At 40.7% G+C, this 23,340-nt stretch overlaps 4 protein-coding genes across 6 annotated transcripts; 1 reads left to right on the forward strand and 3 right to left on the reverse strand.

Moving 5' to 3' along the window:
- Positions 1 to 356: 356 nt before the first annotated feature.
- On the reverse strand, positions 357 to 3,114 carry LOC125212746 (uncharacterized). The gene is made up of 4 exons (XM_048112990.2): positions 2,978 to 3,114; positions 1,114 to 2,100; positions 709 to 954; positions 357 to 615 (listed from the first exon to the last, which is right to left on the reverse strand). The coding sequence occupies exons 2-3, from the start codon at positions 2,076 to 2,078 to the stop codon at positions 747 to 749; spliced, it is 1,173 nt and encodes a 390-aa protein (XP_047968947.1). The 5' UTR covers positions 2,079 to 2,100; positions 2,978 to 3,114; the 3' UTR covers positions 357 to 615; positions 709 to 746.
- A 2,076-nt stretch (positions 3,115 to 5,190) lies between these two features.
- On the forward strand, positions 5,191 to 7,648 carry LOC125212744 (magnesium transporter MRS2-5-like). Of its 2 annotated transcripts, XM_048112988.2 has the most exons (7): positions 5,191 to 5,331; positions 5,765 to 6,283; positions 6,468 to 6,538; positions 6,604 to 6,732; positions 6,809 to 7,141; positions 7,222 to 7,269; positions 7,352 to 7,648. In XM_048112988.2, the coding sequence occupies exons 2-7, from the start codon at positions 5,875 to 5,877 to the stop codon at positions 7,577 to 7,579; spliced, it is 1,218 nt and encodes a 405-aa protein (XP_047968945.1). In that variant the 5' UTR covers positions 5,191 to 5,331; positions 5,765 to 5,874; the 3' UTR covers positions 7,580 to 7,648. The 2 variants fall into 2 exon arrangements, with proteins under 2 accessions (XP_047968945.1, XP_088923735.1); XM_089067609.1 differs by lacking the exon at positions 6,604 to 6,732.
- A 3,294-nt stretch (positions 7,649 to 10,942) lies between these two features.
- Positions 10,943 to 12,613, reverse strand: LOC148931251 (uncharacterized). The gene has a single exon (XM_089066768.1). It carries the CDS (start codon positions 12,611 to 12,613, stop codon positions 10,943 to 10,945), a length of 1,671 nt encoding a protein of 556 aa, XP_088922894.1.
- An 845-nt stretch (positions 12,614 to 13,458) lies between these two features.
- Positions 13,459 to 15,874, reverse strand: LOC125211160 (ureide permease 1-like). 2 transcript variants are annotated; one of them, XM_089066906.1, is made up of 8 exons: positions 15,803 to 15,874; positions 15,321 to 15,605; positions 15,106 to 15,244; positions 14,888 to 15,038; positions 14,762 to 14,799; positions 14,307 to 14,386; positions 13,866 to 14,240; positions 13,459 to 13,789 (listed from the first exon to the last, which is right to left on the reverse strand). In XM_089066906.1, the coding sequence occupies exons 1-8, from the start codon at positions 15,872 to 15,874 to the stop codon at positions 13,637 to 13,639; spliced, it is 1,293 nt and encodes a 430-aa protein (XP_088923032.1). In that variant the 3' UTR covers positions 13,459 to 13,636. The 2 variants fall into 2 exon arrangements, with proteins under 2 accessions (XP_088923032.1, XP_047966829.1); XM_048110872.2 differs by having other exon boundaries at positions 15,741 to 15,863.
- Positions 15,875 to 23,340: the final 7,466 nt, after the last annotated feature.

The raw sequence follows: 23,340 nt of genomic DNA on the forward strand, positions 1-23,340 counted from the left end.
TTCTGCAGAATGAAGCAATTGCCCCTCCGATTTTATGAGTTAGTTATTAAAACATACACCTAATTAAAAATGGATGACACCCTTTAAAACATAAACTGAATAATCATTTCTCCATATTAATTGATACCTCAATAATAAGTTAGTTGGGATTTAATTTGTTATCTACTATTGAACGATGATCACATAACATGCATACTCTTTTTCTTATTTTTATAAGCCTGGAATGAATGCTACATCAAATTAAAACATTGGAATTTATCAAAACTCCATTCTCTAATCAGCAGTATGTGCATACATGTTCTGTCAAAACATTTATTTAAAATCGCACAATCTTCTTTAATGTCTATTGCAGATTATATTGTGTAGACATACAAATATAGAGAAAAATATCTTAAAACAACAACCTGAATTTCGAGCTTATAGTAAATGTACAAGGTGTGTAGGTTACAGTTATCTGTTACTGCACATATAGTAAACGTACAAGGTGTGTATGAGAAAAGAACACGAAAAGGAAGAGCGAGTGAGCGTGCCTTTTGGTTTGTTGTTGCCTTCACCGAGCTTGGTTGCATGCTCCGAACCTTCTTCTTGGAAGTGGTCACTCACCAATTTTACACCCTATAAAGCATAGAAGAAGATGATTTACATCTATGTTATTTGATGCTATAATATTCTCAAAATCATGCGACACACGAAGATCGACATACTTACTATTGGAATCACAACGATCAACACGTTGATGTACAATTTCAACATCGGCACTTGAGGCAAGGCCAGTACAGGCACTTAAAGCAGTTGCCTGCCCATCTTGGATACTTCAACTGCTTGCTCGGCCTCTCACACAAGCACCCACGACAGCTGAACCATTTAAGGGAGCAACGAATCCATTTGCACGAGCAACCTGGAAATTTACTACAGCACCTAGGCCACTCAAAGCAATGGCAAGATTTCTTCTTTCTGGAACACAAGAGAGCAATATTCTTCGGTATTAATTCGAATGATACGTGAAGATACCTTTATCCGTCATATGAATTAAGTTTTTGTGTGCCAACAAGAAACAAAATACACGCAAGAATACAAAGTTCGTATAAATTGATTACGAGACACGACACTCACTTTGGCAAAGCAACTGTTCCATTTTGCTTATGTTTGTAACTAGTATCCGTGGAACCTCCTACACTCGTGCCAACTTGGTTATTCATGAGAACCACCGGATCATTGTTGAGCGGTTCACCAACCATTCTTTTCTCTCCATGTTTCACATCCACGCTCACGGTCTTCCCAATGTCTGATCTTTCGTTCGGATCAACTCCTTTAGTAGTTGCAGAAATTTGGTCAAACCCACCTAACTCACCCGAATTTCTTGATTCATTACCGTTCAACTGCTCTGTAGATTTACCTACATCTGCAACAGTATCGATCGTTGCATCATAAGAAGAAGAGAAACTATCGTCTCCCGTATGAATGCTAAACAAAAATTCATCAAGAGACGAATTCCCTTCCATTGTTGGAGAGTCATTACTAAAGACATAAGCGGGACTATCGGGATCATAATCCTCGGGGCATTCCGTCACTTGGAAAGAAGGCGATAGAATTGGTGTCTCGTCTTTAACACCCTCTTCCGACCTGCATGAGCCTCCATGAATGCTACTCTCTCCTACAGAGTCGGGAGGTTCAATTTGAGAACTGACTCGAACGATATCTTCACAAGAAGACTTTGATGTGGAAGAACTTGAACTTGTCTCTGAGCCATGTTCGTTATCGTTAATAGCGCCCTCTCCTAGGTCTGTATTCGATATTACACGCCTACTATGAGAATCACCGGTATTTTCTTCAACACCGTCCCTTTCACGGTTCATAACTGAACCATGTTCGTTATCATTAATAGCGCTCTCTCCTAGGTCTGTATTCGATATTGCATGCCTACTATGAGAATCACCGGTATTTTCCTCAACACCGTCCCTTTCACGACCATGTTCGTTATCGTTAATAGCGCCCTCTCCTAGGTCTATATTCGATATTACACGCCTACTATGAGAATCACCGTTATTTTCCTCAACACCGTCCCTTTCATGGTCCATAACTGAACCAAGATATACAACACTGAAACACAAGATAAATGCATGAGATGAGAATTAGAACAAGAATATACCAATATTTTTCATGTCCTCTGCATCATTCTCTCTCTTACTTTACTTGTTTTCCGCTTTAACTATTATTACTATTATTTTTTCAAAACACGTGAAAAATAAAAAAGAAATGTTTTGTTTCTAATGGGACAGAAAGAGTATATGTTATTGCACATCTCATAAATAGTTATCTACTTAAACTTTGATTGGATTTTACAATTAACTACGGACAAAGGCTCCATAAAATCAAGAAAATTTGATTTCACTGAATAATAATTGAAAAAGAATCTTGTAATCATTTCTCCCGCATGAGTAGGTCAATTTTGGTCCTAAACATATAACCAAAATACGCATTTGGTCCAAAACATTCACTTATAGAAAAACAGGTCCATAACAAATGAAAATGTCGCCGAAGTAGTCATTTTTTGACGGTTCCATGAAAAAACTAACGATCATGCCATTGTGTAATTAACATTGACCATTTTGTTTACAGAACCGTAAAAAAAGGACTATTTCAGCGACATTTTCATTTGTTATGGACCTGTTTTTCAAAAACCGAATGTTTTTGACCAAATTCGTATTTTGGTCATATGTCTAAAACCATAATTGACTTTTACTCTTCGTATTATAACAAGTTAACATTTTACCAAATTTCATCTTATTACATATTTTCAGACAACAATATTACCAAATTTTCACATTAAAAAAAAAGCACAAGAACATTTTTTATAATGGAAAAATGCAATTGTTGCCCAACCATTTTATCGAACAAACACAGCAAGATTCACGATGCATATAATCATATTAGCAAAAATTAAATGAAAAGTTTTTCCCAAATTAGAGAAAATTACCATAAAAATAATCGCAGGCTTCAATGATCCTCAGGATATCCCTTTCTTGCGTTTCCTTTCGGAGAAAAATGGGAATAATAATATAAATCCCAAAGGCATTGAGGAGGATTAATGAGGGTTTTGAGGGGAAATTGAATAATGAAAATGAAAGGAAGAGCTGACTTTTCGCAGTTTCATTTTCCAAAACAATCTGTATTTTTTGGCGCCTTATTTTTCAACCGTCCCAGTTTGCGCCACGTGATCTTCACGCGCTTTAGTTGTATTTTATTAATCGACTGATAATGTATGCAAATTTCTAAATTCTGTAAATTAATTTTAAATATTTTTGTTAATTGTTTTGCAAATAATCCAAATTTCCATGCTGACATGAATGATAATTTACGTAAAATGTCAATACAACACTGTCATATTATACTATATTGAATAATTTCTTTTATTGAATTGAAGTTTATAATAAAAAATGGATGGAGGAGAGAAAATGAGAGACCTGATGATGCAAGAGAATTCAAAATTGAAACAATTTAATTTTGTACTCTCTCTATTCTATAATAGTGGAGATATTTCTTTTTGACATGGAGATTAAAAATAAGTGTGTTAGGGTGAGTTAAGTAAAAGAAGAATAAAGTATGAAATTGAAAAAGGTTGAGAGATGAGGAGAGAATAAAATAAAAGAAAGTAAAGTAAGTGAGAAAAAATGTGTTGACTTTTTACTAAAAAGAGAAATGACTCTACTACTATGAAACGTAGCAAAATAGTAAAATAACTCCACTATTATAGAACGAAGGGAATATATATTTTAATTAATCAGAACTTGATTGATTGCAACATCAGAACAAAATTTATAGTTTAGAAACTAATAAATAGATTTTATAGTTTAGAAACTAATAAATAGATTTTAAAGGAAGACAATTCAATAGCTCAATAAGTTATAAGTAGATAGATTTATTTAACAATATTTTATTCCCTCCGTCGACAAAAAATAGTCTTATTTGAGGATGATATGAGTTGTAACGAGAAATTGATAAAGTAAGAGAGAGCAAGAGAAAAAATTGGGTAAAGTATGAGAGAAGAGAAAAAAGGAGAAAAGTATGAAAGAGAAACCTTACATTTTAAGAAATGAGATTATTTTGTGTGAATATCCCAAAATAATAAAATGAGACTCCTTCCATCTCCCTATAATTAAATTATATTCGTTGTTGGATTATCCCGTATACTTGAACTTTATTTATGACAAAATTTTGCAATTTTTGAATGAGCCTTATTAGTTATCTCTGACAAAATACGTGATGGGCAATCAATATTAAGCACATGAAGGCGTTAAAGAAAACATGATACACTTTGTAGAATGATCGGGAAGCTAATTCAATCCTAAAATGAGTTGAAGCATTATTGAAATTGCCCATAGCAAGAATGAATTTCTTTCAATTCTTCAAGCTTATTAGCTTGGTGGAACTCAAGCTAAAGTATCCTTGTAAAAAAGCCAAATTTATAGAAAATGGGTTTCGTATGTGTTTCTGTGACTTTAAGCGAATATTATTTGTGATAAATTAAATTAATAACAAATGAAGACCTTTCAAATTATAATCCATTAATAAAAATAATTTGGATTAATAGATTCTTTATCAATCATCATTTATAACTGCAGTGCCACATTTTAAATTAATTATAGACCATTAATTTATAGAAATGATTCAAACAAATTAATTGGGTAGTGGTGGTAAATTGCACTAATTCTTTAATCCCAATATTGAATAATTGTAATGGTAATTGTAATAAATATGATAATAGTAATTAGTGACTTGTAATGGTAATTAATGGTAGTTAGAACGTATATGGCAGTTACAATACTATGGTTGAATACAAGAAAATTTTCCACCATAACTTATGGAGTTTAAGCTCGAAACACAGTATTATCAAATTGATCCCATAATTTATAAATATTTTAGAATAAGGATAAAACTTATAATTATATTAAAAAAATGCTAAAATTCGTTTTTTATATATGTATGTATTTTGACTATCTTTTATTGTAAATGGGATAGTTGCAAAATTTATTTCTCATAATTTAATTTGACGAATTTGAAAAGCATGAGACTAGCTAAAATTTTGCCATTTTTTATAATTTATGTGGCAAAATTTTCCAAAGCGAAATACTATATTTTTGTAATGTTATAGTTTAATTCTTTTTATTAAGTTTACATTTCGATTGGATTCGAAAACCCAAAGTCTTGGATTTTTAAGCCCTTAAGAAAAGGAAGTGATAAATCACGTTGACCGTGAGGTGCACCTTGAAAGTGAAAGCAGAATCTCCGTTGCCCAAATTTTGCGAATAAGACGGATTCTTGTCACCAAAGGTATACTCTTCTTCAACCAAATATATGTGCTATCTCAATGGGGGGTTTATGGTTTGATATAGAAATTCCCAAATTAGATAAGAATTCAGCTTTAGTTGCTTGTATAAAAGTTTGATTCTTTCTTGCTGCCCCAAAATTGGCTTCTTCCTACTTTTATTAATACTCCCTCATAATTCTGAATCCAAGTGTAATTTTATACTGTGATGTCTGTTAGTTACATATTGTGTTGATCTTAAATAATAACATCTGTTCGGTTTGCAAGTATGTATCTTGGAATTAAATATATATTGTATTTGGTTCATGAGATTGAATCAACAACAACTGCATCCTAATCATGTGATTAATGTCTCTTTAACTAAAATAATATCATAATTTAATTCTAGAGGAAACCGAACACCACCTAATTGGATGTTTTTATATTTCCCTTTTTCAGTTCCTACATCAGATTGTAGAAATATGTACTAGTTGCTGAAGTAAGATGTCATTCTTAGCCTAAATATCGAACTCGACCCATGAAGATATCTTAGATCATTAGATGTGAAGATGGCTCAACCTTTCGGTGCTGATTATTCGAGATATTATGCAAATGGTATTGGGAGGGACAATGCACGTGGACCTGGATTTCCCGGCTTGAAGAAGAGAAATCATCATCTTGGAAATCGGTCTTGGATATTGATTGATACCAAAGGGAACTCCGAAGTCATGGAACTAGATAAGCCAACTGTCATGAGACGCTGTTTGCTGCCTTCCAGAGACCTAAGACTCTTGGATCCTTTGTTTATCCATCCCTCTTCGATTTTAGGCCGTGACAAGGCCATTGTTGTCAGTCTTGAGCAGATTAGGTGCATCATCACCGCTGATGAGGTTATACTGAAGAACTCCGTAGAAGACTCAGTGCTGCAGTACAAATATGAGTTGTGCAAGCGTCTCGAGGTATCCAGAGATAATTATGGTAAGATACCGGAATTGCTCATATGCTTAATTTGGTTTATGAAGCAAACTACCGGAATTTTGTTTCCTTTTTGTATATGTACAAAGGTGAAATAGGAAAGGAGGTAGAAAATACAATGTACATTACAAGAGCTCACCTTATTAGTGAATCGTGTTTCACTGATATAATTTTCTACGTGGGTCAGACGATCTACCTTTCGAGTTCAGAGCTTTGGAGGTTGCTTTGGAGCATACATGTATGTCACTTGATGCTCAGGTATGCAGTTGTGCTTGTTTTATGAATCCAATATATCGTTGCACTGAAATTCATGAATTTAGTAGACAAAGGATTTAGAATTGGATATATATCCTGTGCTCGACGAATTGGCCTCATTCATAAGCACCCTCAATCTAGAGCGTGTACGTAGATTCAAAGGGAGCCTTCTGGCCTTGACTCAGCGAGTGCAAAAGGTGAAATTATTGCTGGCAAAGCCTAACATAAACATGGACAGTGTTGATATATTTTTTACGTATTCTTGAATACCAGGTTTGTGATGAAATAGAGCATCTGATGAACGATGATGGAGACATGGCAGAGATGTTTCTAACTGAGAAGAAAGAAAGAAGGGATATACTTACAGATAGTGATGTATGCAATCAAATTAATGATGCAAATTTTGGATCCAAATATGCTCCTGTTTCTGCGGTGGGATCATCTAGCGGAGTCCACAGATTGCAGAGAGCTTTCAGCACTATGAGTTCCACTAAACATGGAAGCTTCTCGAGCTCATCTTCTTCTGGAGAAAATACCGATCAACTTGAGATGTTACTTGAAGCATACTTTGTTGGCATAGACAACACACTCAATAAGTTGCTATCGGTCAGCAAAAGATTCACGATGTAAACAATTTTCTTAATGCAGTGTTTCTTTTTCTAATTCGATTTTCCATTGTCGTGCAGCTTAAAGAGTATATTGATGATACCGAGGATTTAATCAACATAAAGCTGGTAAAGGAAACAATCAATTATCACATGTTTTATTTCAAGTAATACTTAATCTTTAATGTCTAACTTGATCTTGCTTCTGCAGGGAAATGTACAGAATCAGCTGATTAAATTCGAGTTGCTTCTCAGAGCTGCTACCTTTGTCACTGCCATGTTTGCCGCTGTGGCTGCAGTTTTTGGAATGAATTTCGAAGACACTGTATTCGACGAGGCCTCTACATTCAACTGGGTACTTGTCATTTCTGGAATCTGTTGTGGAGTGTTGTATGGTTTATTTTTGGCCTATTTCCGGAACAAAAAAGTCATCCCTTAGTAGTCGGTTAGGGGAAGGGATCACCTACTACATTTCCTAATTTTAATTGAGTTCTTGCAGTTTCTTGTACCTATTTTTAGTTCTAGTGTGCATCAGACTTGTACATCTTAATAAAAAACTGAAATTGGAACCGGAGCCTGCTTTCCCTTTCTCGAGTATTGATAAGAGTAAAGGCGCCGGACCAGGTAGAGCACGAGGAGTGCTCAAATGTATGATAGAATAACTATGAATCAAAAGTATGGGAAAGAGGAACTGTCGGCTTTTATTGATATGGAATGATAATGAATAAGAAGATAAATCCTCCAAGGAGGCCCCCGATCTGAAGATCGCCTATAATCCAATTTCCCAAGATGCTGAATCATCATTGTGGAATTGTAATATATAGACTTACATGTGAGGGAATATAGCAACAACTAAATCTCAACAAATCTACCAGCTAGAAAATCAAATATTCAAAATAACAGAAAATGAATCTGCAACTACTAAGCCGATGTGTCTTGCTCCTCTTGACTTCGTCTACTCTCCTTCTTTCTCTCCCGCGTTTGTTTCCCAATCAACCACCTGTCGGTCTCCCCTTTTGTAGACTCGCCATGTCGTATCAACTGCCGCCTCCCCCGAAACAGCCTTGTCCGCAAGGCGGAAGTAAGGAAACTGACCTCGAACATCACCCTCGTCCATCCAAGTTGCTTCCTCCATAGGTAGGCCGCCCCATTTGATCAGGACCTGGGAAATCTGCTCGCCATCCCGAGGCAGAGTCCTGCGCTGCAAAACAGCTTCTGGTAAGTAGGGTGCTTCTGCCTCCAACAGAGCCTCGGGAAGCACCGGTTCAGCTGTGGCCTCACCAATTGCCCGTTTCAGTAAGGACACATGGAACACCGGGTGGATTCGGGAACCTTGTGGAAGAAGGAGACGATAGGCCGTCGTCCCAATGCGTTCTTCGACGCGAAAAGGACCAAAAAAAACGTGGCGCCAGCTTCCTATTTGCTGCCGAGAACAGGGTCGATTGGCGGTATGGCCTGAATTTCAGAAAAACCATATCGCCCACTGCATATTCCACATCACGTCGGTGCTTGTTAGCTGCACGAACCATACGCTGCTGGGCTCGAGCTAGGTGCTGGCGGAGGATAGTCAAAGCAGCGTCGCGAGATTGAAGGGACTCGACGACCGCCTGCGCCCGAACCTCCCCCGGAAGATAAGCGTGGATCGTGGGGGGCGGACGCCCATATACAACCTCAAATGGTGTCGTCCCTGACGCTGAGTGGAAACTCGTGTTGTAGCAGTATTCTGCCCAAGCGAGCCATTTATGCCACTGCTTCGGTCGCTCCGACGAGAAGCAACGCAGGTATGTTTGAAGGCAGCGATTTAGCACCTCCGTTTGGCCATCTGTTTCCGGGTGGTACGCGGAACTCATTCGTAACTTCGTTCCCGTGGCACGGAACAGCTCACGCCAGAAGGAGCTAAGGAAAATGGTATGCCGTGGAGGCGGACGATCTCTTTGGTGAAGAGGTCGGCGACCTGTTTGGCGGAAAATGGATGGCGGAGAGCTAGGAAGTGGGCATACTTGGAAAGGCGATCCACGACAACGAGCACACAGTCGACACCGCCCGAACGTGGCAATCCCGATAGGAAATCCATGCTCAAGTCCTCCCAAACTCTCTCCGGAACGGGCAGCGGCGATAGCAATCCCGCAGGGGCCAAGGTCTCATACTTGTTCCTTTGGCACGTTGCACAGGCTGCCACAAATTTGGTTACTTGAGATATCATTCCAGGCCAATATACATTTGAAGCTAGCCGACGATACGTGCGGTAGGCGCCCGCATGACCCCCGGAAGGTGTGACGTGATACTCGGCTAAGAGACGCTGGATCCATGGAGAGTGAGATGGAATCACAATGCGCCCTTTATAAAACAAGGTCCCATGTATCAGTTCAAAATGGGGTTTCGATTTCCGCCCGTTGGTCAGATCGCCCATGATGTTGCGGAGAATGGGATCCTCGGCTAGAGAGCCCTGGATAGACGACCACTCGGGCCAAGTTGGTCGGGAAATGGCAGCTAGAAGTAAGCCCTCTTCGTCCTGGCGAGATAGGGCATCAGCAGCACGGTTTAATTTTCCGTCCTTGTAGACAATAGTGAAATCATAGCCAAGCAATTTCGCCGCCCAATTTTGCTGAGCCGGGGTCGAAAGTGGGTGGGCTAAGAGCTGGCGGAGACTACGTTGGTCAGTACGAACGACGAAACGACGACCGAGCAGATATGGACGCCAGTGATGAATGGCTAGCACCAACGCCATTAATTCTTTCTCATATGCTGACTTGGCGAGCCAACGAGGGGACAAGGTCTTACTGAAATAAGCTACTGGCTGCTTGTCTTGCATGAGGACCGCACCAAGGCCGCGTCCCGACGCGTCGCACTCGATGACAAACTCCTTCGAGAAATCTGGCATCCTGAGCAACGGGGCAGATGTGAGGGCTGTTTTCAAGGCGGTAAAAGCCTCTTCTGCCTCTGGCGGCCACACCCAAGCCGGTCTCCTAGTGGGATCGATTTGCTTCTTAAGCAAACTAGTGAGAGGGGCAGCGATCTTTCCATAATCCCGTATAAAGCGACGGTAGTACCCCGTCAACCCGAGGAATCCCTGCACTGCCTTTAGGGACTTGGGCGTAGGCCATCGGAGCACCGCCGAGACCTTGTTAGAATCCATCCTTACTCCATCGCTGGACACCACATGCCCCAAATATTCAACCTGCTGCCTGCCCAGGAGACATTTCTTTGGATTAACAATGAGGGAGTGCTCCTCAAGGATGGCAAAGACGTGGCGAAGATGTTCCAAATGAGAGTCCCAAGTCTTGCTGTAAATTAAAATATCATCAAAAAAAACCAATACAAATCTCCGGAGAAGAGGACGGAAAATGTCATTCATAAGGCTTTGAAATGTGGCCGGGGCGTTCGTGAGGCCGAATGGCATGACGAGGAACTCGTAGTGACCGGAATGAGTGCGGAAAGCTGTCTTATGCACGTCCGGGCTGGCCACCCGGATTTGATGATAACCGGCTTTGAGGTCCAACTTGCTGAACCAGATAGAACCATGTAGTTCATCTAATAGCTCTTGAATAACAGGAATCGGGTATTTATCGGGGATGGTGCGCTTGTTGAGCTCCCGATAATCCACACAGAAACGCCACGAACCATCCTTTTTCCGGACGAGAAGGACCGGGTTGGAGTAAGGACTCGTACTAGGCTGGATTATACCTGAAGCCAGCATTTCCCCCACAAGGCGTTCCATCTCATCCTTTTGTAGGTGATTGTAACGGTAGGGCCGAACCGAGACCGGAAGGGAGCCGGGCTTGAGGGCAATACGGTGGTCTGTTCACCGGTGAGGGGGAAGGGACTCAATCGGGCGAGACGCCGCGGGAAAATCCTCGACAAGGGCCTGGAGTTGGTCGCGAGCTGCTGGTGGTAAGGAGGGGTCGAATCCAAATTCTGGGGACGGGTCGGCAGTTGACATAGACCGGAGGACCCAGCCCGCGTCGCCCGCGTCCAAGTGAGTGATGGCAGCAGCCGAGCAAGCGCGGCGGGTAAGTGTTGGATCACCTCCAATTGTCACAATCCGTCCCTGCACATTAAATTTCATGGAGGACCGTTCCCAATTAGCTGTGACGTCACCGAGAGTTTTCAGCCATGACACTCCCAATATAACATCAATACTCCGGAGCGAAAACACATAGCATGAGACCATAAACTCTGCTGAAGCCAATCGCAGAGGGACCCCTTGGCAGATCCCGGAAGATCGGACCTTGGACTCGTCGCCCAACGTGACCGAATAGGCGGCGGTGGGGGTGACCGGGAGCTGGAGGCTGTCTGCTAGTGCTGCTGAGATGAAACAGTGGCTCGCGCCACTATCTACCATGATGAGGACCTTGTTGTGGCCAATGTGGCCATAAAGCTTCATAGTATCTGTAGCATCAAGGCCATTGAAAGAGAGTTCAGATAAGTGGAGTTCCAAACTCACCTCCTCGGTGCGATGGGCCTCTTCCTCAGTGTCGGAAATGGGCTCGTCGTCGTCCAACACAAAGACATTGAGTGTTTTCGGAGGGCAGCGGTGCGATGGGCTGTACTTCAATCCGCACCGAATACAAGTGCCTGCCGCCATATGCTTTTTATATTCCTCTGCAGAGACCTGGCGGAATCGACGGTCGGATGATCGCCGTGGCCCAGGTGTGGAAACAGGGCCTGAAGGAGAAGGGAATGGCTTCGAGCTGAAACGATGTACAGGCTGCGCTGGGGAGACAGGGGGCGGGGTCGGAGTGGGGATCGGTTGGGACCCCGACAGTTGATCGAGCTGCAGCGCCATCTGTACTGCATCAGAATAAGAAGTGATATTTGCTGCTTTCATGTGCATCAGAATCTCTGGACATAGAGCTGCCAAGAAGAACCCGAGGTATTGGTGATCCGCCAAATCTGGAATCTGCACCAGCCGAGCCTCAAAGGCTGTCACAAAGTCAGTGAGAGAACCCTCGTGGCGAGTAGAAGTGAACGCCTCATAACCGTCGAGCGCCATCTTATCCCCAAAACGTTTCATTATTTCCCGCTTGAGATGATCCCATGTCAATGTGGGAAGGCGTCGATGTAAGAGTTGGAACCAAGGCAGGGCCGGGCCGGCCAAAGCGACCATGGCTACGTCTAAACGGTTCTCCGGTAATGTACCAGCCACCAGAAAATATTGCTCCGCACGCGTCAACCAAGAGAGAGCGTCGGTGCCGTCAAATGTGGGCATGGTCAGGGTTGAGTTGGTGGCCGAGGTTGGGCCAGATCCCGATGGGGGAGTTGTCAGGATCGGTTGTTTGGGAGTGGACGTGGAACCAGCGGCCAACGTAGCCCGGATTTCTGCCATGAAATCATCAAGTTTGGTACCGATGCCGGAACATTGAATATTTAGTTCATCGACCATTGATGTCAGAGTTCCCGTCCGTTTCTCTAAGTCACCGGCGGCCTTCTCTAATCCGTCAAGTCGTGACTCTGTACTGCGAGTATTAACCATCGTCACCGCACCAATTGATAAGAGTAAAGGCGCCGGACCAGGTAGAGCACGAGGAGTGCTCAAATGTATGATAGAATAACTATGAATCAAAAGTATGGGAAAGAGGAACTGTCGGCTTTTATTGATATGGAATGATAATGAATAAGAAGATAAATCCTCCAAGGAGGCCCCCGATCTGAAGATCGCCTATAATCCAATTTCCCAAGATGCTGAATCATCATTGTGGAATTGTAATATATAGACTTACATGTGAGGGAATATAGCAACAACTAAATCTCAACAAATCTACCAGCTAGAAAATCAAATATTCAAAATAACAGAAAATGAATCTGCAACTACTAAGCCGATGTGTCTTGCTCCTCTTGACTTCGTCTACTCTCCTTCTTTCTCTCCCGCGTTTGTTTCCCAATCAACCACCTGTCGGTCTCCCCTTTTGTAGACTCGCCATGTCGTATCAAGTATCTGCTAGCATTTCCGACTCATCAATGCCTTCATCTTCACTCATGGAATCCTCATTGGAGTCAAGACTCATAAATCTTTACTTATTCCAAATGTGTTGATGGAGTCATAGTCTGCGTTCTGTATTCCGTTGGTTGAGTCAGCCAGATTCCTCGTGGTTCTCTTAAGGTATGTCTTCTCTCTTGTCGTGTTGGTCACATATGCAGGTAGGTCTGTGGTGAGCCTTGATTGTTGTTACAAGTAATTCCATTTCTAACTATACCACGTTTGTCTTATCAATCTTTAATTTGCACTAGTTTTCTTGTTCTTCAGAATCAATAGCAGATTTATTTTTTGAATAGCTTTTTTCATTTGATGACAGTGGTAACTCTTCATTAAAAACAATAGACAAAACTCAGCATTTTTATGTATGAAACACAACACACCTTTTCTAAGAATAAAAGTACCATATTCTTTACAATTTCTTTTTTTCAACCAAATTTACATTTCCTTTTTGTCTATTTTAGGTTCCTTTTTTTGTCACAAAGAAAAGCAGCACCTACATCAGTGATGATATGCTAGTCACTACTTCCGGTGACCTGCCGACGCCATGAGGACAGCAACAGCAACCACGAACATAAACAACATGCCAACGAGAAGCACATACGTTCTCCTCGAAGATCTTCTGTACTCTCCAAACAGAATCATACCCCAGAACGTACTCACCAGGGGCAAAGCCTACATAGACGCAAACCAAAATGTGATCAGTATTATGTTTCAAGATCGAAACAGTAGAAGATGATGATCAACCGACCTGAACAGCATCTGCTGCTGCATAACCAGCAGCCTGGCCTCCCATGAACTGAAGGCCATTGCCAAATCCGCATAGAAGCCCAGCCAAAAGGGCCCAACCTCTGCCATCCCAGTCAGAAACATACGCTCTCAAGGACGACTTGGGCAAGTTCAAGATGGGGCGGTACAAGAAACTGATGTTGAGGATGACGGCTATGACGAAGCAGGATGATGAGAAGTAGAAGAATGCAGTGTACACACTCAGGTGGGGGACGCCGTCTCTCAGTGTATGCCACTGATCGTTTGTGGCGAGGTTGAAGGCCGGAGTGAAGAGGGAGAAGCATAGCCCCGCGAAGAAAGTTATTCCCAAACCTATGAATGTTCCCTTCCCAAAAACCTACACCACCAACATCATATTCAAATCTTGTTTTTTCTCCTTTCAAAATGAAAGCACTAAACAAACCTTGATTGCCCTTTTGTTCTCAAGATCTATGAGAAAATCTGCAGTGCCATACTTTGCTTTGTTGCTTCCATTCTCCAAATCTGTAGATTATATACAAAATATATGAATGAAAGCACATAGGAAAAAAATGGATATGATTAGTTGATAACTAGCTAAAAATTGATAACTGACAACTATGTCAACAACCTATGTTATGAATTCAACACGAAGACATATATATGTCAACTAAAAGTAGTTGACATACGTATGTCTTTTGTTGATAGTACTTTTAGTTGACATACGTATGTCTTTTGTTGATAGTATACGTATGTAAACTATATTTAGTTGACATAGTAATGTCTTGGTGTTATATCTATAACATAGGTTGTTGAAATAATTGTCAGTTATCAATTTAAGATAATTGTCAACCTAACAGGACAGTAGGAAAAGAAATTTATATTTTTATATGCTCTTACCCTTGTTTCTTTCTATGGAAGTATGAGCATTCTTTTCACTGTAAAATGAGATTTGCATCAACAAACACAGACACCAACAATACAAAAGCTCGAAATGCCATCAAGAACTGAACGAGGAAAACGTACACAGCTGCAGCAAGCTTAGCTTTGTTATCAGCAGCATTGGAAGAATGAACAGCAGAGCCAAAACAAACAGCAATCAGAAAGCATCCAACGCCAGGGAAAAGAATCTCAGCCTTGTTGATTTTTCCGTCCAAGAAATAATTCAACGTCGTTCCTGGATGAACCAATATGGATCTGATTTAGAAAATACATCAACCTACTTATCACAAAACCCATACTACCTATGACAACGGTTATGCTGGACGATATAACCTCGGTGACTGACAAACCAACGAACGCCCAAGCATACTGCGTTGCCAGATTGCCAAGGCTCAGAACAATCCCACCAGCCATTGCAAACAACACACTAGGCCAATTATCCTGAAAGTAATCAACTTGTTTAGAATGCCATGCTCATATCTATTGCAAGATTCAGACAAAATGGATATAAGCTGACCTGAGATAGTTGGTCCAGGAAGTTTGGCTTTTGGTTGCCAATTTCACCAAATGTGAAGGCAATGATGATTGCAGCCAAGAGATTTGTGATTGTGTAATCAAGATAAGTGTGCTGAGGGAGGCGGCCTCGCCTCTCGAGGAGAGTTAACAACGCAGGCCATGTGCCCAAGAAGGATAGAGCTAGGAGCATGCAAGCTATCGCACCTCCTTTGCTCTCAACCAGATACATTTGCAACTGTGTAAATATGAATCTCTCTGATTCAAGAGATGGGAGGCTTAAATAATCCTATATTGAAAAAGGGAAGAACACAAATCAGATGGGATGAATCTTGAAATGATGAAATTTGTATCATTGGACTAATGCAAAAGCAAACTGCAAAATAGTCAATGGATAAAAAGAAGACAATTATGCAACCATTACCATGATGAATTAGAATTAGAATTAGAAACCTAAAAAAGCACATGAATTTTCTCAAACTAGACCACAAAATCATTATGAAGAGTAGCAAATAATTGTATCTGTATCATATAAAAAGAGCAAAGAAAGAGATGCATCACCAACCACTAAAATAAATCAAGCCAAAAACTGTTTTTTTTTCGCATTAACAGCTAATAGTTCTGCAAATCAAAACAAGAAAACTCTGCCCCACAAAATGGAACCCATGTTCTGTGTGTGAAAAAAGATGAGATTTTTACTTTGGAGAAAACAATCTGTAAACAATCTTGACTTGAACATGTAGTGGAAAACTACAGAATGAAGAAGCTCTGGTCTATCAATGATAGAATCATTATTTTTGGAAGGCGTGAAGATCCGGGTATCTTTAAGATGGAATCTTGAAAATGAGATTGTAATAGAAAAATAGAGTTGTATCACTATTGATTTGGTTCTTTGCAACTGGACATTAATATATGCCAGCAAATTTGGACTTCTATGGCATGTAGAATTAATATGAGTCAACCATATATAGTTACAGTCTTACAGAATATCTTATCTTGAAAACTGAAACCTTTCTTAGAAGGGAGCTGTTTTAGTAAATTTACCTTTTTTAAACTTTTAAATCTACCAATTTATATTTTTGTGACAACTTCATCTGAATTAGTAATGTCATGTGCATTAGTGTTTTGTTACGATTATGCTAGACATAATTTAATAGTTTTGATTTTAAAAATTATAAATTTCAGACAAATCCTGATATGTACTACGAACTTTGGAAATAATTTTAAAAATTGAAAATGTACAATTTTCTCTACCGGCTCAAATAAATTTTACATGAAATTACATTGTATTGAAATTCTAATTCTTGAATTTGGCTTTGGCTAATAAATGTCTAATAAGATAAAATATGCCTTAGTAGATATGTCGGCTTGGAAATATGACCCTCTGTGATAAATTGATACCAGATTTAGAGTTTATGATTCTTAAGACCACTTAAAAATTCGATAGAAATATCATATTCACCCAAAGTTCAAGATTTTAAGAGCAAAGAGTGTTATCTATATCTATAAAGACCTCATCCTTTAAGTATGAGGTTATGGATTTGATTTTTATTTATGTGAATGGAGCAAATTATTTGGCTAATCCCTTACTGCATAGAGTGCTGACTATTAGAACGAAGGTTTGTTCTCTAGTTGTTGGCAAGAGGGAAAAAAAGAGAGTTTTGCAATTTTTAATCCCTTACTGCATAGAGTGCTGACTATTAGAACGAAGGTTTGTTCTCTAGTTGTTGGCAAGAGGGAAAAAAGAGAGTTTTACAATTTTTCATCCGATTGCACATTGATATCTTTGCAATTTAATGATAAAATATTAATTAATAGTATATCAACTAACATTAAATGTGAACATATTAACTAAATAGGAGTAATTTTTAAATTTTTCTTTTAGTGTTTGTTTTTATTTCTTTTCCCTTTCCTCATTAAACATGTTTGTTTTATTTTATGTTCATATAGACTCCAAAGTGGAGTAAAAATTCATACTATATGTCGCCCAACCAAACCAATAACATTACTTGATTTGAAAAATATTCATAACGAACCGCAGGAGTCAAAACACGTGCTTTGATAAATGTAAATTTTTCTTTTCCTCAACTTTGACTATGACAAATGGAAAATCTTTAGAAAATTATATAGTACTATGTATTTATCGCCCAACCAATCCAATAAAATACGAACCTGTCAATTTTTTTTAAAGTTTGTGTTCAATAAGCAACCATTATCAATTAATCACGCAAGTTATGTGTGAATTCATGCTACTGATTTCGACGATTGATGGTGAAATATGATCTATCAGTATTAATATCAAAAGTTCTAAACACTATGGACGTTCACTGAAATGAAATTAAATCAGCTTTATTTTTAGTCACAAATTTTTTTTTTCTTACATCAGTACTATTGTTTATTTTAGGCGGTACTCTTGAAATAAGGTATGCCTAATTCCAATCACAATTTATTTTACCAATTTTTATTGTTTGACATATTACTAAGTGTTTTTTTTTATTTTTAAATCATAAAACAAATAAAATTGCAAAAAAAAGAGAGAAGAAAATAACATAGATTGAAAACGCTATAAAGGATATTACATCAACATAGAGGTCATCGCCTTCTTTTGGGATTCCAAGTTGTTTCATAGTTGGGATCTCGTCCCATTGAAAGATGAGACAAAGGCATTTAGAGTTGTTGGGTCATGAGAATCATTGGCTAATCATCAGGATCCTACGTTGTAATTTTTACTGAACACCACTGCCCAAAGTATTAGGATTCTTTGATTACACAAAGCTTGCACTTTTTGATAAACAAAGTAGTAGATAACCAATATCGTATGCTCAATATTATGTCAATAATGATTAATAAGAAATAGTAACAATTATCGAGACCTTGTCTTTTAGTAAATATTCATGAAAGACTAATTGCATTTAGGGGTGGCAAATCGTGCGTGTTGTGTCGTTTTTGTGTCGACACGATAACGACATGACACGATAACAACAAACACGAACACGACCCGTTAAGAAAACTACAAACACGAACATGACCCGCTACCTATTAGAAATGGGCCACTCACCCCTTAAAAGGCCTCATAAAGGGGAGGGTTATCCACACTTATATAGAGAAGCTAGGATCATCACCAAGCCGATGTGGGACAATGATTTGGAGAATTTAACACGCCCCCTCACGTGTGGGCCGGAATGACACATCAGACTTCCATCACGTGGGTAGGCAAGAGAAGAGATAAAGAGATAAACCATCATCGACTTGGGCCCTGCTCTGATACCATATTAGAAATGAGCCACTCACCCCTTAAAAGGCCTCATAAGGGGGAGGGTTATCCACACTTATATAGATTAGATTGGATCATCACCAAGTCGATGTGGGACAGAATTGAGAGAATTTAACACGCCCCCTCACGTGTGGGCCGGAAAGGACATCGGGCTTCCATCACGTGGGTAGGCAATGCAAGAGATAAGAGAGAACCATCATCGATGTGGGCCGAAAAGGACATCGGTCTTCCACTAATGAGGTAGATAAGAAATAAAGAGAAATCCATCATCGACTTGGGCCCGCTCTGATATCATATTAGAAATGGGTCACTCACCCCTTAAAAGGCCTCATAAGGGGGAGGGTTATCCACACTTATATAGAGAAGCTAGGATCATCACCAAGCCGATGTGGGACAATGATTTGGAGAATTTAACACTACCCTTAGACACGAACACGACCCGAACACGACACGAACCCATTAACGACACGAACCACTTCGGGTCAACACGACACGATAACAACACATATATGACTCGACACAATAACGATACTATAATAAAAATATTATAATATATTAATATTATTTATAATATTAAATTTTAAATTTTAATTATAAAATTTTAAAATAAAGAATAAAATAATAATATTATAATATATTAATATTATTTCTTAACGTGTAACACGAACACGACACGAAGTTTTCGTGTCGTTAACATGTCGACACGATAAGAACACGAACCCAATTAGCTTTGACACATACCCATTATTTTCGTGCGGGTTCGTGTCGTGCCAAAAATTATCAGCCCTAATTGCATTGTTAGATCCATTTAGTGTTATACCACAATAGTGTCACTAGTTTCTTAAGGTAAGAAAACTTACACACACTGACACTGAAACCTTTCACAATTAGGTAGCCAATGTGATAGGCTTCGAATCCTATCTTAGGAGTTTGAGCACCTGTTTTGCGAATGAAAATAATGAACAGAACAAAAGCGGCAAAAGAGAGTAGGGTTTTTCACGAGAAAAGAGTTTTTATTTCTTATTCTCGATGATTTTGACTCTCTAATGGATCCTATAATATATAGGATCGCAACCCTGCTTGATTCGACTTTACGATTCGAGAAAGAATCAAGAAGAAAACCCGAAAAGATTAAATAAAATAACTCTAAACAATAGAATGTCTTAATATGGAAAAAATGTAACTAATTAACCAAAAAAAGGATTCATTCCAAACTTCATGGAGATATGAAATCTCTCTACTTCGCTGGTCTGGACCTCACTCTTTGTGGCCTCTCCTTCCTTGCCGTTTCGCGCTTCCTTCCTCTGCTCTTGCATCCCTTGTCTTCCACGTCGTTCACGGTTTGGCTCGGTCCTGGTTCGTTGGTCTGAATGTCTGCTGTCTCGGGGTCTCTATCAACTCCCTTCCCGTTAAGAACGATCTTGCCCCCAAGGTCCAAAGTAGGAAAGTGCTGCAACAACTTCTCCTTCGACTCCCAAGTCCGGTTGGCGGGATCCGATGCCCAACTGACGAGCGATTGGCACTGAGGAAGGCCCTCGACAATCACTACACGCTCCTCCAATGCGCTTACCGGTACATCGATAGGCCGACTCTGCACAAAATCCGACGATAGTTGCTGCGATGTGGACTCTGACAGTGGCTGAACAAATGGTTTCAACAATGAGACATGAAATACATTGTGAATGCGGCTTCCAATTGGTAACTGCAGCCTATAAGCGACTGCCCCGATCCTTTCAACAATCTCATAAGGACCATAATATCTCTTGCCTAACTTCGTCGAAATCGGTCGATCGACCGAAACCTGGCGATAAGGTTGGAGACGAAGTAACACCTTATCACCAACTGCAAACTCGACATGACGGCGTCGTTTATTAGCTGCATCTGCCATTCTCCGTTGAGTAGCCTCAAGATTGGCCTTCAAAACCCGAAGCAAGGCTGTTCGGTCACCCAAGTTGGCAGCCACAACTGCGTTATTCGCCGGGGTGGCTGGGGTATGAAATATATTTGGTGGATCTCTGCCATAAAGAGCACGAAAAGGGGACATCCCAATACTCACGTTGATACTGCAATTCATTGCCAATTCAGCCCATGGAAGAAATTCAAACCACCTACCTGGCTGCTCATACATAAAGGCCCGCAAATACTGTTCGAGTCCTCTATTTGTCACTTCCGATTGGCTATCCGTCTGCGGATGATAAGCTGTTGTAAATTGCAGCTTCGTTCCACTCAAGGCCAACAACTCACTCCAAAAATCGCTCATAAAAATAGCGTCCCGATCAGAAAGCAATTTCTCCGGAAAGCCATGGAGCTTAACCACAGTGTTAACAAATATGGCGGCAACCTTCTTTGCATCAAAACCCGGTTTCCGTGCTCCAAAGTGGGCGTATTTGGAGAGGCGATCCACGACCACCATAATTGCCGTGTACCCATGCGACGGAGGGAGACCAACAATGAGATCCATGGATGCCGCCGACCATACAGAGTCCGGAATGGGCAATGGTTGAAGAAGCCTAGATGGCTTATCCGTCATATACTTCGTTGCCTGACACACCGAACATGCCGCGATGAACCAACGTACATCTGTCTTCATGCCCGGCTAGAAAAAGGATGCAGAGACGCGGGCGACGAAAGTCCTCCTATCACCAGGATGACCCGCCATCTTGGAGTTGTGAGCGTCTGCAAGGATATCTGGAATCGCGGAGGAGTCTCGGCTGAGATATAGCCTATGTTTAAAGAACAAGAGACCGTCGACGACGGAAACATGAGCTGGGGCAGCCCCTACAACGACCTCCCTCCATGTGCAGCGAGATTAAACCAGGCAACTCTCTATTTTTGCCGCGGATTATCTCCAACATCGCCGGTACCGGACGAGCGAAAAGAGCCAGAAGTTGCGGTGCCTCATCGCACGTTCCATGCTCAATTCGTGACAGGGCATCAACAACTTGGTTCGAGCCCCCAGATTTGTACTCGATCTTGAACTTGAATCCCATGAGTTTTTTGATGTAAAATTGTTGATCAGGAGTATGAACTATTTGTGACAGTAAATCCTTCAAACTGCGCTGATCACTACAAATAATAAACTCCCTTCCCAACAAATATTGGTGCCAGTTCTGCATCATTTCAACGATGGCATAAAGCTCCTTATGATATGTGGACGCCACTCGTCGCTTAGGACCGAGTTTCTTGCTAAAGAAGGGCTGGGGTTGACTATTCTGAAGCAACACAACCCCAATCCCAAAGTCCGACGCATCTGTTTCAATGGTGAATGGAATATCGAAATCTGGCAGGCGAAGTACCGGTGCTTCAGTCATTGCTCGTTTCAACTCTGCGAAACTGGTGTCAGCTGCAGGAGTCCAAATAAAGGACTCCTTTTTCAGGAGATCGGTGAGGGGTGATGCAATGGTAGAATAATTCCTCACAAACCTCCTATAATACCCAGTCAAGCCAAGAAACTCACGCAATTGCTTAATTGTAACCGGTGTTGGCCATGCCGTCATTGCCTCTATCTTGGAGGGGTCCGCGCGTAGTTCACCAACCGATATAATATGTCCCAAATAATCAATAGTATTCACCCCGAATGAGCACTTAGATGGTTTGACATAGAAACATTTAATTCGCAGAATATGCAAAACTTGTTCTAGATGTGTAACATGATCAGTCATGAGGTACTGTAGACAAGAATATCATCAAAAAATACAATCACAAATCGACGAAGGAAAGGTTGGAAAATATTGTTAATTGCCGCTTGGAAGGTTGATGGAGCATTTGTCAACCCGAAAGGCATCACCAAAAATTCATAGTGTCCTTCATGTGTCCGGAACGCCGTTTTATGGATGTCTGCAATTTGCATTCGAATTTGATGATAACCCGACCTCAAGTCCAACTTAGAGAATACCTTGGCTTTGTTCAATTCATCGAATAGTTCATCAGCTGTAGGGATCGGGAAGTGATCTGGAGTACTGGCAGCATTCAGCGCTCTGTAATCAACACATGAACGAAACGTCCCATCCTTTTTCCTGACAAGGAGCACTGGTGACGAAAAGGAGCCGGTACTAGTCTGAATAACGCCCTGAGCTAGCATCTCCTTGACTTGGCGCTCTATTTCTGCCTTCTGAAAATACGGATATCTGTAAGGCTTAACATTAATAGGACGAGTACCTTCCGGTAGACAGGGTCAGGCTGCGGCTGGTTAGCAACGACTAGGGTTGTCGCGGCATAAGCACGAGCTGCGATGAGCTCAAAAATCTCGCAATCTGGCTCCTGATCCACGAGAGAGAATATGTTATTATAGGAAATTCGGCGTGGCTGAACATTTTCCCCTTTGAGGAACACAGTCTGATCCACCCAGTCAAACTTCATCGTCCTATTACGGAAATTCTGAGTAACATCACCAAGATCCTGCAGCCATTGAACGCCGAGTATGACATCCGGCCCCTCGACCTGTAAAATGAAGAGATCAATGTAGAAGGTCATGTCTTGCAGAGAAATAGGGGTGGGTTTGCAGGAAAACATAATCACAACGTAAAGTGAGCGAGGTTTCAGGCATGATCTGCGATGGTGGGTTTGATGAAGTTATGTGTACTGCCACCATCAATCAGTACGGCCACCTCAGATCCATTAGTCAATCCTGTTAAGCAAAGTGAGTGAGGTTTCAGGCATGGTCCAATCACATGTATACTGGAAACGTCGCCCGAAATCACCAAGGTTTCAGCATCGTCCGTCTCATTCAGAATCTCCTCGTCGGGTATGT

Source organism: Salvia hispanica, chromosome 3 (assembly GCF_029641045.1).
Source record: "Salvia hispanica isolate PSC_SH4W2 chromosome 3, Shi_PSC_v1, whole genome shotgun sequence".
In the NCBI taxonomy this organism is placed as follows: Eukaryota; Viridiplantae; Streptophyta; class Magnoliopsida; order Lamiales; family Lamiaceae; genus Salvia; species Salvia hispanica.

Excerpts from the sequence above, each read along its gene's own strand:
- LOC148931251 (XM_089066768.1), bottom strand. The coding sequence starts at position 12,613 with ATGGTTAATACTCGCAGTACAGAGTCACGACTTGACGGATTAGAGAAG.
- LOC125212746 (XM_048112990.2), bottom strand. The coding sequence starts at position 2,078 with ATGGACCATGAAAGGGACGGTGTTGAGGAAAATAACGGTGATTCTCAT. Across the intron at positions 955-1,113 it reads GGAACAGTTGCTTTGCCAAA|AAAGAAGAAATCTTGCCATT; the intron begins GTGAGTGTCGTG and ends CTTGTGTTCCAG.
- LOC125212744 (XM_048112988.2), top strand. The coding sequence starts at position 5,875 with ATGGCTCAACCTTTCGGTGCTGATTATTCGAGATATTATGCAAATGGT. Across the intron at positions 6,539-6,603 it reads GTATGTCACTTGATGCTCAG|ACAAAGGATTTAGAATTGGA; the intron begins GTATGCAGTTGT and ends TGAATTTAGTAG. Across the intron at positions 6,733-6,808 it reads TGACTCAGCGAGTGCAAAAG|GTTTGTGATGAAATAGAGCA; the intron begins GTGAAATTATTG and ends CTTGAATACCAG.
- LOC125211160 (XM_089066906.1), bottom strand. The coding sequence starts at position 15,874 with ATGCATCTCTTTCTTTGCTCTTTTTATATGATACAGATACAATTATTT. Across the intron at positions 15,039-15,105 it reads CAGCATAACCGTTGTCATAG|GAACGACGTTGAATTATTTC; the intron begins GTAGTATGGGTT and ends TGGTTCATCCAG. Across the intron at positions 14,241-14,306 it reads AGAACAAAAGGGCAATCAAG|GTTTTTGGGAAGGGAACATT; the intron begins GTTTGTTTAGTG and ends TTGGTGGTGTAG.